The sequence below is a fragment of the Sphaerodactylus townsendi genome, linkage group LG10 (genome assembly GCF_021028975.2).
Source record: "Sphaerodactylus townsendi isolate TG3544 linkage group LG10, MPM_Stown_v2.3, whole genome shotgun sequence".
NCBI classification, from domain to species: domain Eukaryota; kingdom Metazoa; phylum Chordata; class Lepidosauria; order Squamata; family Sphaerodactylidae; genus Sphaerodactylus; species Sphaerodactylus townsendi.
Window position 1 is genome coordinate 48,510,350 of NC_059434.1, and position 19,858 is coordinate 48,530,207.

Genomic DNA, 19,858 nt, shown 5'->3' on the forward strand with positions numbered 1-19,858 from the left:
ATATTTACATGACAGTACAACAAGTGCAATAAGTACATAAGTACATATTTACATGACAGTACAACATAACAATAAGGCTATGTAGTTACAATGCCAAGCTCTGGTAACATCTTTTGATACTTTTGCAGAGTGCCTGCTTTTGTTAGAATGTCAGCACAGTTGTTTTCTGACTCAACATATGCAAGCACTATAGCACCCTTATGAACCAAGTGTCTAACATTCTGGTACTTAACCGCAATATATTTGGTTCTGGCCTTGAGATTCTCCATAGTGGCCAGATGTATACATGTTTGTGAATCTTCCAGAATTTTGTCCTGTTGTGCAAGTGAAACAAAAGCACACATTTATTTCCTCTTTTATTTCCTCTTTTTTGACATGGTGAGCATCATGGACCAGTCGGGTCCAGGAGGAATTGAGGACTCCTCTGATGAAGAATCAACAGGCAGCCCTGGATCCTGTCCCCAGCCAGTAGCAGAACAGGCAGAAGCAGTTCCTGTGGAGACAGACATGAACCCACAGCCAGAAACCAGTGCCATGACCCTCAGCCCTCCAACTCTGAGCTGGCTGTGGAAAGCCAGAAGCCAGCCTGTTCACCTGTCTCATCTCCACAGTCTCGGGAACAGAGGAGGAGAACATGCAGGGCCCTCCAGGACAGAAGATGAAGTGTGTGCCTGGCAGCCCAGCACAGACTCTGCATGGACAGTGAGGGTGAGTATTTACAGGAGCAGATCTGAGGTAACTGGTAGGTGCACAACATTAGTTACAGGCCCTTTTGAGTACTGTTGCCTGTATAAACAGCTGAAAAGGGCATAGCTGTGTGGAAGCAATGTGCCAAATTTCTGGTGGCCTTGTGGTGCCTGCTTTGAACCATCTGCTCTGTTTTGACCTTGGCCTGAATCTCAGGAGCTGTGCTTTTGGTTTATCCTAGGACTTGTCCCAGTGAGTTTGGGAACTTTTGTGCTTGACTTTAGAATGGAACTTGGGCCACGGAAACTGGGCTCTGTCCAGTGTGTCATACACTGTGTGTATGAGTGTGTACTGGGGAACCGTGACAGTGAAGTGTTAATTTGCAAAACGAAAGAAAAAATGTGAGCTAATATGAGAAAAAAACTAAGTCAGGGATGACGGATTTACTTAGTCAGACACACTTATAGCAAAGTATCGTGGGTAATACACTTTTGAATATTATGTTATATTATGTGCGTTACACCAAGATAAATTGTCAGGTGAAAATGCTACCAGGGACGCAAAATGACTTATTAGGCTACTCTGTTGTTCCCTGATGCTCATGACAATTATGAGACAAGTTTGTATTCTGCATACTGTATGTCTCTCTTGACTTGGGCAGTGGGAGACTGGAGTATGCTTGGGACAAATATTATTTCCTGTCTCCCCTGCGCTTCTCTGTCCTTCGCATGACGTGTCAGATGATGGACACCGAGGCAACGTGGCCAATTGAGAGGCTCCGAGGGGTGAAAAATTGAACGAACTCTCCGGATCGTGAATTTATGAGTGAAACAGTATACAACGATTATGTCAGATGCTGTGTTATAATGATTTGAAAAGCAACACTCTGACAATCGGTTACTTACTTATATCTTCATTCTGATATTTTGATTAAATAAACAAGACTGCTATCTACGCAACACAACCACTTAGTGCCACTGATCAAAACCCACTGGCACCTGCTGAGCGATGACTCGTGACTCAGGGACACCAAGCCACCCTTTGTTGCACCCCCTGAAATTCCATTTCGCACCCCCTGGGGGTGCGGGCAACCTAGGTTGCAAACCCCTGCTGCACGAGCCCAAGTCCCTGGAAACGTGTCCAACACCAGGAACTGAATGCACGCCACGCCCCTCCCGGAACGTCAAACTCCGTGCGTCACAGAAAGGCCGTAATGCCTGGAAAGAGCGGGCAGCCCTGCTTCTGTGCAGGACGCGTTGCTTGCCTTTCTCTTCCAAGCGGATGCTCAGGATATCATTTTCCGTCCTCTTGCTCGGCCGTGGGGGGCTTTGCAAGGGCCAAAGGGGGCTGGCGAGCTGTGGGGCCTGACTAGCGCTCGGAAGCAGCTGCAGGTTCATTCCCCGAGAGCCCCTGGCAAGTCGGCAGCTGCTCCTTCGCCTATGCGTGGCTCAGAAAACCATAATTTATATTATTTGGAGCGTGGCATCTTGCCGTCCTGGGGTCTCGTCATTCTCAACTGGCGCGCTTGCTTTCTGTTCCAGCCTGCCCCCCACCCCGACAGCAGGTTCTTTGGGTTTTGCGCTCCAGAGAAGAGATGGTGCGAGTCTATTAGCAGGCGCGTGGTAGTGATGGCGGCTTTCAGGGAGACTTTTCCTGTCACTGGATACGATTCCCACGACCAGCCGCGGCGGCGGGAGCGGCTTCCCACGAACGCGGTGGCCGCTGCAGAGCCCGGGCACAGGAGGGGCTGAAGGGAAGCCTCCGAGAAGCCCCCTCTCACCGACCCGGGGGTTTGCGGGGCGCGCAATGGGCATGCTAGACAGGCTGAGAAAGGAATGGTTCATCCTGGGCATCGTGCTGGTCATCGCGGTGGCCAAGCTGGAGCCGGCCTTTGGCGTGAAAGGGGGTAAGTGTGCCTGGAGACCTGGGTCAGGGGGAGAGAAGGCATGCCGGGTCCCCGACGCGAGTGCTCCCCCGGGCTCTTCTCGCGTGTTTCAGCTCCCTTGTTTGCAAACAAAAGAGGCACCGGGGGCGTGAGAACCGGAGCCTGGTCCTTGCCGGTCGCTGGGGATTCAGCCCGCCTGGGCTTTGGGGGCAGAGAGCGGAGTGCAGCACCTCCTCGTCGTGACTGTGTCCCTTCACCGCCTCGCTGCGAAGAGGGACAAGCGGCTTTTCAAGCGGTTTTAGGATCCCTTGAAAGCACGAGCCGCTCCTGGCTTTCCCTTTGCCCGCTGCGGGCAACTGCCCTGCTCGCCAACTTCCTGCCCGGCGTTTGCCCGCGCGCCGAAAGTGCCGAGCTGAGCGTTGCAACTGACACGTTGCACGGAGCCAGCGCAGCCCTCGCAACTTCCGTGCGGCTGTCCTCAGCTGGCGGGTCCGGCAAACTTGGGTGCCAAAACTCTCCTTTGCTCTCCTTCGAATGGCTTAGTGCGCTCTCCGAAGTGAGACCAAGAACTGGTTTTTCATATCCTTTACTTCAAATCAACATGTGAATCAAAGTCTGCACCTCACTAGTCAATTTCTTGAAAAAAGTGAGATCGTTAAAGGCAAGGGGGGGGGGAGGGGGAAGAGATTGCTAAAGGCAAAATATTGTCCTTTCTCAAATTGGAAAAAAAACCCCTCTGTTTCTAGTTGATAACTCTCACATAATTATCAAACTGCACTTGGCAAAATATACTGTTATAGTTGGAAGCAGCGTTTCGACTCCAGGACTGATCTGAAACGGAACTTAAACAAATACCCTATTAACTGGCACTGCATTAATGTTTGACTTCCTTACACCCTGATGATGTATCCATTTCACCTGGGAAAATTACTTGTGTTTAACTTGGGATAATTACCTCTTCTGTTCTGGAGAGAACTGATTGGAATACATGAATTATGTATATAAATTTATCTCAGTGTGTGAACAAGCCTGTAGAGAAGTAGCATTAGGCTTTTTTCCCACTGTCCTTATGTGGATTTTTTAGGAAAAAAAGAACTTACTTTGGGAGCAATTCTAAGCAGGACTACTTGGAAGTAACCCCCATTTTATTCAGTGGGGCTTATTCCTAGGAATTTTTTTTAATTGCAATATTTGTTACTTTGGCTTCCTTTATACACTGCCCAACACGATGGCAGACAACACCCACACTATCAATAATTCTCCATTGTGTGTGTTGCAAGTATTAAGACACATTTATATATATAATTTTGTAGTCTGAAAATGTTTTAATTGCACTGTCATCTACCTTAAGCTTACACAAGATGTTTGTTTAGTTATCAAAAATATGATAGTTTAAAAGAGTAGAACATATCATCAGGAACATGCCCTCAAACTGCTGGTAAGTGCAGCCTGAAACTGGCCAAACCATGGTGTGTTTTGAAAATTCTGCACCAAAATGGATTGACTTTGCTGTTAGGCTTTTAAATGGATGCACGCAAAATGGATTTTTGATTAGAAGTGCTCAACTGGTTACGCCTAGTAGAATCATAGCATTGGAAGAGACCACAAGGGCCATCCAGTCCAACCCCCTGCCATGCAGGTACACACAATGTATGTATGTTCAACCACTTCCCAGCAGTAGCTTTTTTTGCTCCATATAACTTCTAATTGAACAACCAGTTTCTGAAATGTCCTTTGGGAGAGTGTTTCTTATCTTATGTAACATTCTGATAAAAGCTTTTACTTGGCTTCATAAGAATGAGTGATAATGCAGAGTTTACCCAGCATATCTTTTAAAGCATGTGTCGTTTCTTAGTCACTGATAACAAGGTAATCCGAGATATTTTATTGTCTTTAGTGGCTAAGCAAACAGTAAAGCACCATGGTTCATGTGGAGGGTATGTAGAGCAAGGATCCAGGCATCACTCAAAAAGCAGAGTGATGGAAAAACTTTTTTTTCAAGGAAACGAACAATTCAGCACACTCAAACGTGCTGCTAAGGGTAATAATAATGTAAGAACACTTTTGTGGGTTTTTGCCTTACCTTGATCAGACCTATGGATCTAGACTCGGTTTCTTCCACTGGCTGCTGTATATAGTATCTTTGTTCATTTATAAGCATGTGGGCCTTTCAGTAGCCACTTGGATAGTTGCTCTTGAAACGTGGCACAACCAGGCTAGTAGTAATTAAAGGACCGGGGAACAGCAATTGTTTACATATGTCTGAATCTGTGTTCTTCTGTTTATTGTGGGAATTAGAGAACACCTCCTCCCTTTATACCTTGCTGCAAATAGGTGACATGTTTTTCTGTTTCCTTTATGCCAGAGAAACTATGGTTGGTGCAAAGCTGGGCTTGGACATGAAGATATTTGGTTGGCTCTTTAATGTTCACATCTATAGTTTAGAATGGAACAAAAACAATGATGTAATAGTATGATTGAGAAAAGCTGGTTCTTGGAAGATATTGTTTTTTGGGAAGGCCAGACTTGGAAACAGAACTGCACCTGTGCACCTTTTGGTGTCCACAACTTTATTTTCCCTCTTCTACCTGGTTGTTTTGTATGCAGTCCTTTTTACAGCAGAGTTTTGACATCTCCTTTAAAGTTGAGCATGGAAGAAGATGATTGCTCATGTGTCCATATATGTGAAAATTCATTGAGATTTGAAGATTTCCCCCCCCCCTACCATTCAAAGAATATATGATTGCAGAGAAAATAGTTATTTTCTTGGTTAGGCGCTGTTGCAGTGCTGCTTAGAATGATGTTCAAGAATCTAATGCATGTCTCTTGGAGAGTGTGATATTAAAGAAATGATACGACGTGCATCTTATACCTTTTCTGTAGCACCCTCCGTGAGACATTCATTCATTCATTCATTCATTCATTCATTCATTCATTCATTCATTCATTCATTCATTCATTCATTCATTCATTCATTCATGTTAAATATTTGTGTCACACTTTACTCTCTGGAGGGACCCAAGTGGCTCTCAACAGCATAAATAAATAAACCAATAAACAGACCAAAAAGTACACTATAAATAGTCAAACAAAATATAGAACTGAAATAGACAAATCTTAAAGGAAGGAGTGGAGTCCACTCTGGCATTGTCTCTTTCTTCAGCTTACCTTTCTGCCTCTTTGTCGTTTGAGGGAATGCATATCACCCAGCCCTTCTTTTGGTATAGAACAGGAAACTAGTGTGTGATTTTCTTCTAGCGATACACAATTGTCTCTGTGACATTTTCATACCGACCTGAAATGTGTCATATCTTCTCTGATAGAGCAAGACTGTGTGTTCAATTTGGGTTTCCTGCTCTTGGCTGTGGTGGCACTGTGAACTTTTTATTGGAGCAGCATATGTATGTTGGAAAATAATTCTTGGATACATGGGTTTGGAACATTAATTTACTTTGGGTTTTTTGTGTATTTTTAGGACCACTGATGCCAGAAATCTCCATTACATACGTAGCTGTTTCAGCTATCTTCTTTAACAGTGGGCTCTCGCTGAAAACTGAGGTATTGCTGGGCCCTTTAATTTTTCTGCTCTTGCTGTTAAAAATATGGTTTTCTTTTCAACGATATCTGAACAAAAGAGGTTACAATGTGAAAGGACAAAATGGAGTCACACCATAGCATCAGCAATACCCAATTAGTGTTTATAACTATGGCGTGTGTGCCGGATTCCCAGATATGTCTGCGCACCCTTGTCTGAAAGAGTCTGGAATTGTGAGGTAGAAGTGGTGTACCAAAGGAAGGCTGCATTAAATGTTGGTGTCTGGTTAATCTTCTTTGAATATTTGAAGTTTAGCTCTGCAGTTCTGTAGAAAGTGCCTTTTAGAACACATTTATCTAGAAGAATCTCAGAGGTTCAAATGGAACTCAGTCATCAGAAAGAAATGTGCCGAGGGCTCTCATAGTGATGACCAATTGTGTTGTTTCTGGAATGCTGACTGTTCAGTTCAAGTCAGAAAGGTGGTTGTTTATTTGACTTTGGCAAAAGTGACCAGGCCGCAAGGCTGGCCTCCTATAGTATTTATCATAGAATCATAGGCCCCTTCCGCACATGAAAAATAATATACTTTCAATACACTTTGCAGCTGGATTTGACTGTGCAGAATAGCAAAATCCACTTGCAAACAATTGTGAAAGTGGGTTGAAAGTACATTATTCTGCATGTGCAGATGGGGCCATAGAGTTGGAAGAGAGCCCAAGGGCCATCAAAGACCAACCCCCTGCAATGCAGGGGGACACAATCAAAGCACTCCTAACATATGTTCATCCAATCTCTGTTTAAGAATCTCCAAAGAGGTTCTTAATTTATTTATTTATTTGAAATTTATTTCTTTATTTAAAACATTTGTCATCTGTTTTCCTTTTGGAGCTGATGGTGGCTTACAGCATAGGTAAAAGCATATAAAGCACATTAGCACCATAAAACCCAAAATTTAGAACACACAACTGCTAAACACTGGAAGTGAGGGGGCCAGATGTACCTCACTGGGGAAGCTGTTGCATAATTGCCACCGAAAAGGCCCTCTCTCATATACCCACTAAACAAGCTTCTTTGGTTGATGGGACAGTCAGGGGGGCTTTTCTCTGGGATCTTTTCCCAGGCAGGAACATATGGTAGAAGAATGTATCAAAGTATCTTTCTTGGAATATATGTTGTAGCACATAATTTGATATGTCTGTGTGGATTTTAATGGAGGTGCTTTAAGTATTCTATGATAAAGTGATTAACATTCCCTGAAAGCAGCTTGCTTGTTTGACATTTTTTGTTTCTTTCCTTGCCTCCCTTCTGAGAATCAGAGATACCAGAATTCATGTTCAGCAATACTTTTATAGTTACGAGAGCTCAAAACTGCTTTGCTGATCAGAAGGCAGTTGCTTGACTACTGCCACCATCATGCATAAAATGAAGGTCACTGTGGATGTGTGCTAATGGCCCAATCCTATTGGGGACACAATGTTGTAGAGTTAGTGCAGGGTTACACTGACATGTTTGCCCACTGTGCTGGCAGAGGGGCTGGCCACCCTTCAGCTCCGTAGTGGTGAAACCCAGAAGTCCAGGCTGTGAAGCTGTGCTGGCATCTGATCGGATGACAGTGCACAGGCGAATGGGCTGGGGCATTCCTGGGGGTAGAGCAGACATTAGTCAGCTTCCACCCCAAGCAGCCTAGGGCTTGGACTTAGGTCACCATTTTGGGGGCACAAGTCCATTAAATCCTATGGAGAGCTTTGTGGTGGCAGAGTTTTTTTCGGGAGAGTTTCTGCTTCTCCATTCTTCCAGAAAGCCCTCTAGAAGAGGCTGGGCCTCCCCAGCCATCTCAGGCTGCCTGAGAGGTATATATTAGATGAGAGAAACATATTTGTCACTACATCACAATCAGGCAAATCAGTTGCTAGTTAATCATTTTATGGGGGGCGGGATGGACTTGGGGAAAATCTGTCCAGTAAATAAAGCTCTAAGTATAATTTAGCTTTATAGCTAGGGGTGCCGCTTGCCCAGTTTCTTTTTAATCTGCCTGCATTTTATTACTGTGACTTTTAGTTTATGCTTCATTAGTAGAGGATAAGGTGTTTGGAGTATCTAGGAATGAATTGTATATTTATGGATATAGAGAGTGGGCTTTTGGAAGCCATGGTTCTATGACAGCTATGGCTACAATACCACTTTAAATGGTACAAAATATTTTTTTAACTGTTACAGCTGGAACATTTTCTCCTCTCTTTGCCTTTCAGGAGCTGACAAGTGCTTTGATGCATGTGAAATTGCATCTTTTTGTCCAGATCTTCACACTGGTATTCTTCCCAACAGCAATATGGCTATTTCTTCAGCTGCTATCTATCACACCTATAAATGAATGGCTTTTAAAAGGGTACGTTTTAACATCTCAGTGGTGAAATATTTACTCCTGCTTTTTTCAGCAATGTGCTTTCAGTAGGGTTTTTTTTTAAGTGAAGTAATTTTTCTGTGTAGGTTAATACTTTGACACATGCTGCTGGAAAAAAGAATATGTAAAAGATTGCTCTTTCAAAATCTTGGTCTTGTGTGTGAAGGCTTGTCAGCTAATTTTATGCGTAGGGAGTTATTCAATGTATCATGCCTCTCGTTGACAAGCTTTCTGGATTGAATTGTTGTGATAGCTTTCAAGGACTGTGGTGGTAGGAAAAATGAGTGTTGGATGGGGGTTTATACCTAACAGCATGCACAGCCCATTTCAGTTATGTTTGGGCTATCAAGCTATATATGCAAGCGCTAAGGAGGGATTATGGGTAGCAAGGTGCTGTCGGAGTATTAGTATTACAGTTTAGGCATTTAAAAATATAACTTCTGAAGAGGGTTGAAAACATAGCATGTTCAGCTTCACTCTGGTTGAATAGGCAGATGGACTATGTTTTTTTCACTCTCCAATTTTAAAATGAAGGGGTTTTCACATTCAGCAATAAAAAGGACGACGCTATAGTAATAAGAAAAACTTAGTGTAGCTACATGGGTACTGTCATTAATGAAGGATGTCAAGAGCAGTTGCTGTATGTTGTACTTAATTCTTTAAGGGAAGTGTTTAAAATGGACTTATACCTTAGAAGCAGTTTAATTGTCTCTAGAGATTAGAACTTGGTCCTTTAATGAGATGAATCTACCTTTATGTTAATATATGGGGTTATTTCAAATTATCCCCAAGCTAAATCGTTAACTGTTGCTGTGATCAGAAGAATTGAGCAGGTATGCATAAGATGAATCCATGCACGCTTTGAAGAAAAAAAATCTTTCTGTAGCAGTTCTGGAGCCAAATGGTCATATTTTTTATAAGCTAAAGATCTGTTTTGCCGTTTGGACCTGAATGTTACTGAAAGAAAAGTGCATTAGAACCAATGTGGTATAGATCGTTTTCTACACCAGTGGAGAAATAAATAAACCCCACAAATGAACGACTGCATTAATGTGCACTTTGTTTGGAACAGGAGTGCAAATGTGAAAGAGGCTTGTATATGAATGTCCATATGAGTAAGCTTAAAGACAAAGACAAAACTGTACCAAAAAAGCTAATCTCTCTGTTTAAGCCATTGACAGGTTTCCTTTTAGTTAAGCTTTGCCTAAACCCACTTCTAACACAGAGCTGCCTCTAAAAGCATTTGAAACTATTGTAAACCTTCATTCATTCATTTATTCATTCAGTTTTGCCTACTTCTCTGCAATTCAAAAAGCTTTCTTCCCCCTCTGTAAGTACAGACATAACAACAGAGAGATCACTATGATCTTAAGCACACTTACTTTGAAGCAAGGCCTTTATAGTAAAGGATTGCAGTGAACAGTTATTTTTTTTACTAGCATTAAAGCCCATTTCAAACTGGAATGAAATGGGCCCCAAGCAGGGCAGGGGGAGACTGTGCATGGGGAACTGAACAGGCTGGTGGTAGTTTGTCCTGGCTGCCCGCCTTTTCCGCCCCGCCCCCCCACCCCCCCATTTGCTAATTCTGCCAGTTCTCCCACCACACTCCAACTTACTCTGGGGTTGCTGTAGCACTCTGCTGTCACTCTAGAGCAGGGGTCTGCAACCTGCGGCTTTCAAGATGTTCATAGAATACAAATCCCATCAGCCCCTGCCAGCATGGGGCTGCTGGGATTTGTAGTCCATGAACATCTGGAGAGCTGCAGGTTGCAGACCCCTGCTCTAGAGTCACCCTGTGCTGGCACAGGAATTGAGGCCTCGCAGGTGGGCTGCTAGGGCCAGGGTGAGAGGCCAGAGGCAAGGGCCCTGAGCAGGAGGGCGGGGTTGCTTTTTCGAGTGGGGGGGGAGAGTGGCTGGGGGAATGGAGAGGTGGTGGGCAGCCCAGCAGGAAAATGTGAGCCATAGACGTCCTGACCCTCTCCAGCCAATCATTACCCTGTCTCAGAGGAATCTTCTGGAAGATGAGCAAACTCCACTCCCATCTTGTTCCAGCTGAAGCTGCTAACTAATTAGGAGGCCTGGCAGAGTGACTTTAGTAGTAACATTTTCAGCATAGGTATGTAACTAACTCTGTTGACTACACAGGGCAAAGAGGAACTTGCCTCAAAGATGTATCTTTCCTTGATAAAAAGCATGCACAGGTCCATGGCCATCTCACCTCAATGACTGCCTGTCCCTGCATCTACCACAGTGACAGTGGCTGCCCCATCATTGACCTAATATATACACATGAACACATCAAACTGCTTTATGCTGAATCCGACCCTTGATCTTTTTAGCCGGAGGTAATTGAACCTGGTACCTTTTGCATGCCAGGCAGATGCTCTACACTGAGTGATTGACCCTTCCCCAAAGGGGTGGGGGTTGTCCTCCATCTCCTCCTGGCTCAGCACTGCAGTGTAAGTGGTAAGGGTTTGGTTCACTGCGGATCCCAATGGGAGATCATTAGGATAACAGGCTTGCAACAGCACCAAGGTCCTCTTCACCTATGAAGTTTCTTGTGACTACGTGTTTATGCAGGGTTTTGACTCTGTGATGGCATGGTTCACACCTTCCTCTGTTTTAATCCTTGTCTGCCTCTAAAGCTTGACATACCCGTACAGGAGGGCAACGGCCTGTGTAGAAAGTGGTGTTGTGCTGATCCAGCTGCTGTCATGGATGGTTCCAGAAGTCAGCTGGTGGGTGGCATGTGAACAGCTGATTGGGGTTGCCTGCAGAAAGAAGAGGAATAGTGGTAGTGTGGCCATGGGGATGTGCAGCAAGCAACTGACCCACTGCCTACCCACAGGATCCCTTGCTGTGTGGGTTTTACATTCGTATCTTGGGATGGTCTAATTGGCCATGCTGGCAGGGGCTGATGGGAATTGTAGTCCATGAACATCTGGAGTGCCATAGGTTCACCACCATGGATCTAACATCTTGGTCCTCCTTCCAGGGGGAAGCTGATTCAGTGGGGACATGGATATATATATATCAGTGGTTGCCCGGTCGATATACCCCTGGACTCTCCTGAGGTTGGTCTTGGTGGACTGGTCTCAGAGTGGTGTCCTAAGAGGCTTTGATATTGGCAGTCCCTCTCTGGCAGAGAACCATGCCCTGGGGTTGTTTGCAGTTTCTGTCTGAGTGTGGCTGTGAACTGTGGCTGAGAGGGAGGCCCAGAATATGGAAGGGGACCTGTTGAAGGGGTCTGTGGGCAGTAAGCTCATCTTACTTCATATCGAGTCATCCTTGCCATGACTGCCAAGTTGAAACACTGCTCTCAGGCTGTGTGATGTTTCTGTGGGTGCTCCAGATGGTCATGCCAGTGGAAGAGAGCAACTTAGACAGCCAGCTAACTTACTCTAAGTCTCTGGGCCTGCCCGCTCCCCCACTTGCACAAGGAGTTTCACTAGTGGCACCCAGGTAGAATGTCTTAGCAGTAACTGTGAGTCCTCAGCCCTGGCACAGTGGAGCCAGGGCATTGTGCCAGTGTATCTGGAGACTATGCTGATATATATGGAGATACAGTAGTGTGGCTGCCCCGAGTGTATTCTCTCCCTCACCTCAGGAGTTCTTTCTGAGTATATTTGTGACTGGTGTACTGTTAGACTTGAGACTGCTGCCAAATGTTTTGTTAGAAGGATAATCATAGGATTCTTTTTTAAAAAAAAGATATATAGGGACTTAGGAGCAGCTTATATTAATTTATACGTAGGCTGCAGTCCAGGTCCCCTAGTGCTCTCTAGTTCCGTCTTCTCCATTTATTTTAATAGGGAATCTGTTAAATGCTGATTACTTTGAGTGCACAAATAGGCCTCCTCCTGTGAATGAGGAACCTGTGAGAACTTTCTAGACCAGGGATTGGTGGATAACTGCAAAATAAATGTAGGAAATAGCTCAGACTTGTCGAAGGTAACAAATCTACTTGTGTTCAGTGTGTGAAAATCTAGAGATCCTCCCTATGTTCTTTCTAATCTTGTCACTAAACACAGGGTTTACATTATGGTCTAGTGAGTAATCTTTTTCTCTTTCCTCTGTGGAGTATTCATGTTGATAATTGCACTGAATATTACATTTGTGTGTTTGTATTTTCTCTCTTGTAGTTTGCAGACAGTCGGCTGCATGCCACCTCCTGTATCTTCAGCAGTTATATTAACCAAAGCAGTTGGTGGGAATGAGGTGAGTATTTTTTTAATTAACTTGCTTTAAAAAAACTGGTTTGGAGCAAAGTATTTTGTATTCTGTCAATTAAATCTAAGGATCTTTCCAGCAAGGTAGAAGAATGGATCTTATAGATCAGCTACATGAAAAAAAATCTCAAATCATGTTTGCATTGTACAAGTGGCCCCTCCCCCTTTTCATAACATTGAGAGATAACCGATTCTCAGTGATCTAGAACAGGAACCACCGAAATACGACTCTCAGGCCACATTGCCCCACTGCAAGATTTTATGTGGCCCTCAGAGACAGGCAGCCGGCTCTGTGGCCCAACATGGCTGGCATGAAGACTGCCTTGTATCGTGCCTGTGAAACCCAACTGGCTGGCCAAGACCCATTGTAGACTGACCCCAGGGGATGGCAGAGCGGCAAGCAGTCGGGCTTCATGAGGGGTGGTGCCACAGAGAGAAAGAGGAGGTGGTCTTTGGTCTAGCGCATGTGCTGACTGTGGGGGCTCACTTTCTTCAGACCTGGTGAGGTGATGGCGATGCTGCATTTGGTGTTGGGAGAAGTTGAAAAAAGCACAAAGAAATAAAAAAAGAAAGATTTTCAAAGTGGGTAGCAATCATGGAAGTTACTCATTTTAACTCTGTGCTTTAGTCTATAAACGTGCTACATCACAAGCTCTTCATAAGTGGTCTGTGACATATGTGAATCCAAGGTCAGCTCTACTGAGTTCAGTGGGGCCCAAGAAAGCAAAGTGTGCATGGGGCTGAAACTAAGAGTGCGATATTTAGCACACTTAAATGGGAAGAAAGCCGCCTTAAAATCAAGGGCTCATCAGTATGTGTGTAGGTCAGTATGAGCAGTGTGTCCCTTCAGACTTTAGGTTGCCTTCACACACCCATCTCTCATGAATGAATGTTCCTCAGTTTTAAAAAGTCCCTGTTGGTAGGTAAAAAGCACATCAAGGAAGAGCTATTCTTCTTGCCTTGCTAGTTTTCTGCACGCAGGATGCTTTTAAATATTTATTTATTTATTTATTTATCTATCTGTCAACTTACAGTCAGAGACCAGCATGTACATATATATAGCACACTTTTGGGTGTATTTATTTATGAATGCCCATTCAGACATGAGTGTCTCTTTCTGCACTACATGTATGGGCTGAAAATTTCAAATACTTGCATTTTAATCCATTACATGTTTACTCAAAGCTTCAATAATATTTCTACCCAGTTAAGCATGCAGAAGATTGCATCATTAGGGAAATGGTTTAAAAAGTAAAACACTGATTGTTTTCAGCCCCAAAATATTTGCAAGGTACACGATATGGCCCTTGTCCTGAAAAGTTTGGAGATCCCTGATCTAAAAGAAGAAAGCTCAGATGTTTTGTCAAAATGGGATGCAGTCCTTTTAAATTTGCCGGAATCCATGTTCACTAAAATTCATATGAATGGAAAAACCATCAAGAGCCTCAGCCTTTTCTCATTCCCACTGTTGGAGGCCCAAAATTAATGCTCTTGCTTTGGACAGTGTACCAGTGGAAAGAAGCTAGTGATGACAGGGGTGGTGGTGGATGAGTTGAATCCAGATTATTTTCTCCTCTATCACTGTTGGCACCTTCTGGGGAGAAGGCTGGCATATGGGAGTTCAACTGTAACAGCCTCAAAATGCTGCTCTTGTGGTGGCTCACACTCTGGAAATTTTGTGCTCAGCTTGTACAAATGGAGATGGCCCAGTTTTGGGTAGGGTTTGCAGGTGGTTAGCAAAGCACAGTTTGTATTACCTGTCCTTTGCTAGGATGTACAAATTCACAAGTCACCATTTGTTGGGAAGTACCACCCCTCAAAGCTACCTGATCATGGAGAGGACTATATCAGGGAGGATGCTGGGAGGTGAGAGACCCACGAAGCAAACAACCAGGTTTTATTCATGAACTGTGATTGAAACATATGCTGGCAGACTAACCTTGTTGCACAAATCGTGGTTTATTGTGGTATCTGAATGCATCCAATGTCGTTTGAATGGAGTTTGTGTCTTTTGTGTATCGTATTTCAGAGTTGAAAACAATATTCTGAAGCTGTCCATGCTTGTAGTGAACATGAGCCTAGCAATATGGGAGAGGCATCCTGCTCCCATATGATATTCTACCTCCATGTGATCGCTGTAAAGAAGCTGTTGTGGTTGTTGGTCTGTGTAAATGAAGAGAGTCTAATTTTTCGCAACTACTTTTCTTATTTGAAACAAGTACAGCACATAAGATTCCTACAAGTGTATTCCATGAATAGGTAATGCATCATTGAAGTGCGCTGAAACAGTGGCAAAGATTATTTCAGTTTTGGTTCTGATAGGTTGTCTTATGGAATGTGAGCACCTGATTCATTGTCTTCTTTCTAGAGGCTAACAGCAATTGGTAAAAAATACTTTTGAAGTAGAAGTCACAGATAAGTTTCAGCTCTGTGGGATCAGTTGCCAGAGGAATGGAATAATGTTTTTTTGGATTTTGGAAAATCCTGTTGGAGGGCAGTTCATATTTGAGGATTTTGAACTATCAGAAAAGATGCACAACAAAAAATTTAAAATGTCAGCTAACGTATGCCTACAGAATGCCTTTGGGAAACGTTGGTTTGGGTCCTCTATTAAGTGGCGTATTCAGTGCAAATAACTTAGGAACCTAAACAATAGCACTATGGCAGACAAGGTAGGAAAGAGTATTTGCCAATGAAGGAAGCTCCTTATCCTCGCAGAAAAGTTTGGGGGTTGTTGGAATGACTGCTGCCTTCTCCCTTAAAACTGGCAAAGAGTGGTGGTTTACACTACATCAGCCTGGCCAAGGAACAGTTTGTTTTGTTTTAGACTTAAATCGAAATATGTTGGGGGAAGGGACAGGAGAGAACTGAACAGTGACATGCATCCTCCAAGCCCAGTTTCCATTCCTCTAGAGTCTAGGTCCTTCTGGTGATAGGTGGCTCTCTGCTGCTGGTAGAATCCTAAGTGGCGTGTTGGCTCCTTCCAACATCAATTCCCCCTCCATTTCTTCATTGAAGTTTGCTAATTTTACCTAGATAATTATATTGTTTTAGGGGAAAGGTATAATGAATGTTCACACAAATGTTGATTGAATCCTCATATTTATGGTTGTGTTACACATTTAAATCTATATGAAAACCTTGTTTTTTATTGGTATTCCAGGCTCAAAAGGCAGTGTTTATTGTAAGAGAGGTTACATTTTTAGATCTATTAATGTCTCCAATTCTAAAACCTTTTCTGAAAAGAAATCCCACGGGGCAAGGAAAATTATTGCATGTGGTGAACTCTGAAGTCATAGTCCAAGGTCAAGGCAGCAGGAGTCTATTTGAAAAAGGTTTTCTCTCTGCTTGGAAAGCAAATGAAAAGCTCATCATTTAACTTTAAAATTATAGTTATTTAAGAACACTCACTATTTAAAGAGCAAGTTCATTGAAAACAAATGGTAGTTCTTTCTGTGACATAACAGTGGAAAAAAGTTAGGCCTTTTATTTTTGATAAAATAAGGGATGTACAAGCTGGGAGGGCAGAATAAACAATTATTCCACCCCCACCCGCTTTCCCCCTCTGGGCTTCTGTAACTTCTCAGGGAGTTGAGCTGGCAAATTCCAATTGACTGTGAACTCCTCTCGCTGTTTCCTTAGAGAATGTTCATTCTTCATCAGGCTGAGATTTGTTTTTATCCCTTACCCATGTTGCTGTTGGTTTACTTATAAATCCATATTTTCCACATACCTGGGGAGTCCCCCCACAAGTATTTACAAACCTTTACTTTGTTTATGGGTGCCCTGGTTTTGAAGCTTCTTTTGATGGGCGCAACCCGTTTAGAAGCAGTAATACTGAAGATCCGTATCTTTGCAACAATCTGTGCATTAATAGAACCAAAGGTTTCACAAGTCAGGTTACATTGTAGGGCACCTGGATTCTCAATCATTGTGTCTTGGTCTTTCCTGCATGCCGCCATGAGAAAAGGAGCAGCAGTGATTCCTAGTCTCTATTGGTATCCTGTCTCGGTCGGCCTTAATGGGTCTGTTCAAGCAACTGTTCAAGGCTTGGGGAAGATGGCACCCTTTCGCCCAAGTGGGGAGTTGCATGCCCTGGGAGAGAAGAAGGGCAGTTCTGATCTGTGAGAGAAGCAAAATGCTACTGCTTGGAGTTGGCTGATGTTCCTTGGGATGCAGGATCTCTTCCTGTCTCTGAGGAGTGTATGCAGGATAGCGGTTCACCAGCCATGTACGAACGCCTCTATGCCTCCACCTCTGCTCTGTGGGGGTATATTTGTAAATAAAGCAAATATTGTAAGAACATCTCAAGTCTCCAGTGCCCTCTCCTCTAGCAGCAAACAATCTGAATATGCGCTAGCACATGGAACGTTTCACCACTCAGAAAATGGAGTGCGCAGAGCAAGATTAAATCTTGGGCAGGCGTATGCTTTTCTGTTTCAGAACATTCTTTGTTTTAGAGCTTTCCCCATGTCTGTAAAGTAACATTGTCTAGCAAACATGTAATATTTGATGTGCTTAGATTTTATATATCTGGTGGTTCTGCAGACTGACTTCATAAGAGAATGCACTGCTGCTGGATTAAATATTGAATTGTGCCAGACATTATTAAAAACACAAGCTGTGAAGATTGTGGTCTGGATGACACTTGGGGAATCCCCTCCCTCTCTGATCGTCCAGGGCTTTCTGAGCTCTCTGAGTGAATAAGCAGGCTGATTTCCCCCTCCCTGTTCAGGTCCTGTGGGCTCTTCTTTTGTTTCTTTATGTCTAGTTAATTTACAAAGTCAATAGTTGTCTGTATAACTGGGGTATCTCTGAGTGGGTAGTGATCCTGTCTTGTCTGTGGGTTGCCCCGTTCTGTGGCTTTCACTATCCATGTGTAGCCGGCCATATTTTACAATATATACATCAAAAACCCCAATCTGAGAATTGTTCAATCTGAGAATTGCTCATATTACTTTGATAAATATGGGTTTGAGTAGTGCAGGACTGGGGGACATTTGTATGGGAGAACTATGGGGCAGGAAGAGGAATGCTTTGCTATTCTTAGCTTTGCTAGATGTATTTTTTAAGTACTGCCCCCTCCCCGGTTTCCCCCAGCGGAGCTTATTTTCAGTCTTGAGTAGGGATGTGATGTTCACCATTTTTCAGATTTGGGTTTAATGGACCTGAATTTGTTTGGGGAAAAGCCAAATCCCTATACCGATGTGGGTTTTTTGGACTTTCCCCCGTATATTTGAAAATGTTGGGATCCATTATACCCAATGGGATTTTTTTCAGGGCTCTGAGTGGGGCTGTTTTTTAAAGGTAAAGGCATCAAACTTTCATTGTAATTGCAGGTGACTCTCCTTAGAAAAATGCCCAAGTTTAGTAAAGATTGGCTCAGGGGGTCTAATTTTATGGCTCCCCCCAAGGCTGCCCCATCCCATTGTTTCCACTGAAGGAAAAATCAGGCCCCATAAAATTGGACCCCTTGATCCAAACTTGGGGATTCTTGTAAGGAGAGGCACTAGGAGCTATGCTGAGAATTTGGTGCCTCTACCTTAAAAACCAGCCCCCCAGAACCCCAGGTATAATACAGTCATTCTCTTTCAAAGTTAAAAAGAATGGCTCCGTGTTAGTCAAGGGCGAATCTTTCCAGGACTCTGGGGAGGGGGAGGGTGTTTTTCAAAATGAAGGTACCAAATTTGCAGCATAGCTGCAGATGATTTTCCGTACACAAAGCCTCAAGTTTGGTGGAGTTTGGGTCCGGGGGTCCAATTCTATGTGCCCACAAATGGAGAGAAAAAGGGTGCCCATAAAATTGTCCCCCTGAACCAAACTTGGGAGTTCTTGTAAGGAGAGACCTCTACCTTGATAAAAAAAATTCCCTAGAGCCCCATAAAGATTTCCCATTGACCAGCATGGCTGTTCTCTTTAAAAGTGAAAGGGAATGGCTCCATGAGCTCTCAAGGAAAGCTCAAAGGTAAAAATATGTGACTTTTTTTGGACTTTGTTTAAATGGCACCTTTTGCGGTTCAGAATATATGTACCCTTGATCTGGACTATGTTACCAGACCAACCCATGGTGGGTGGAGGGGGACTCTGTTTTAAGACAACAGTGGCTCTATCCATCTGCTTACCCTTGGGGTGCCTAGCAGTGCCATTCCAAGATGGGGTGCCCATCCTCTACATTGGCTAGTGTACCTGCAAGGACAGTAGAATCTTGTCTGGATTTGTCCTTGCCCACATCTGCCTTGCAGCGTACCTGCCTCACGCTCTTCCTGAAGGGATTAAAGCTAACACAATGACCCTGCCCTGGAAAGTGTTCCCACCTCCAGTCCTGGACTATCCGTCCCATGAAGACAAAGAACTTGTTAATGTATTTGCCCCAAGTGTTACTGCCAATATTGTACTAACCCAAAAACTTCTTCCTCTGACTAATATCTCTCTAACAATCACCTTATTTACATTGTCATTGTTTTACAGCTATAATTGGCTCAGCTCTCTGCCCACCTCCGGGCACTCCCAGCTTAGCCCATGAGGCTAAACCCTCAAACCATTAGATTAACAACACTTAAAGTTGATGTCCACCTCTTGTCTTTCCGTGGAAAGGCAAGATTCTCCTTTGACCTGAGAGATTAAGGACCACTCTGCATAAACTTGAGGGTCCCTTTCCCCCCCCATAAGTAGCCCCCTCTCCCAATAGCCAGCGTTCAATATCTTTGGATACCTCTCTATCTACTGATATTGTCCCCAACGTGTTGTTTTTTCTTCTACAGAGCTAGACACAGGTCCCTAAGCTCTATTCATCAGATCTTTCTGCTCCAAGATCAGGTGGCCATAATCATTACTCCCCAATTCCCTTCATCTATTCTAAGCCTATTCTTACATTCCAGGACTGTGTGTGTGTTCTGCTGTCTTGATTATTGTGTACTTGCGTACCCCTATTATGCCTGAAAAAAATTATTAAACTTTATTTGCTCTCCTGCAGATTTCTTGCAAAAGGTGACCTTGGTATATGTAGGCAATAAAGATCTTGAGTTTGTCTAACATTTTGCTAAGCTAAGAGTCTGCTGTCACTAATTCCCCACTCTAAAAGGGACAGACACCCACCATTCCGGTAACGACTGGGAAGAAAA

The 19,858-nt window shown here is 43.7% G+C and overlaps 1 protein-coding gene across 4 annotated transcripts in view; it reads left to right on the forward strand.

Annotated features, from left to right (window-relative positions):
- The first annotated feature begins 1,965 nt into the window (after positions 1-1,965).
- SLC10A7 (solute carrier family 10 member 7) overlaps positions 1,966-19,858 on the forward strand; it is a 168,596-nt gene continuing 150,703 nt past the window's right edge. For 3 of the 4 annotated variants that reach the window (XM_048509707.1, XM_048509708.1, XM_048509709.1), the window contains exons 1-4: positions 1,966-2,593; positions 6,048-6,130; positions 8,357-8,493; positions 12,651-12,726. In XM_048509707.1, coding sequence (XP_048365664.1) covers positions 2,494-2,593; positions 6,048-6,130; positions 8,357-8,493; positions 12,651-12,726 — 396 coding nt within the window. In that variant the 5' untranslated portion in view covers positions 1,966-2,493. Of the gene's footprint in view, positions 2,594-6,047; positions 6,131-8,356; positions 8,494-12,650; positions 12,727-19,858 lie in introns of those variants that run through there. The other variant, XM_048509710.1, reaches the window with a different exon arrangement.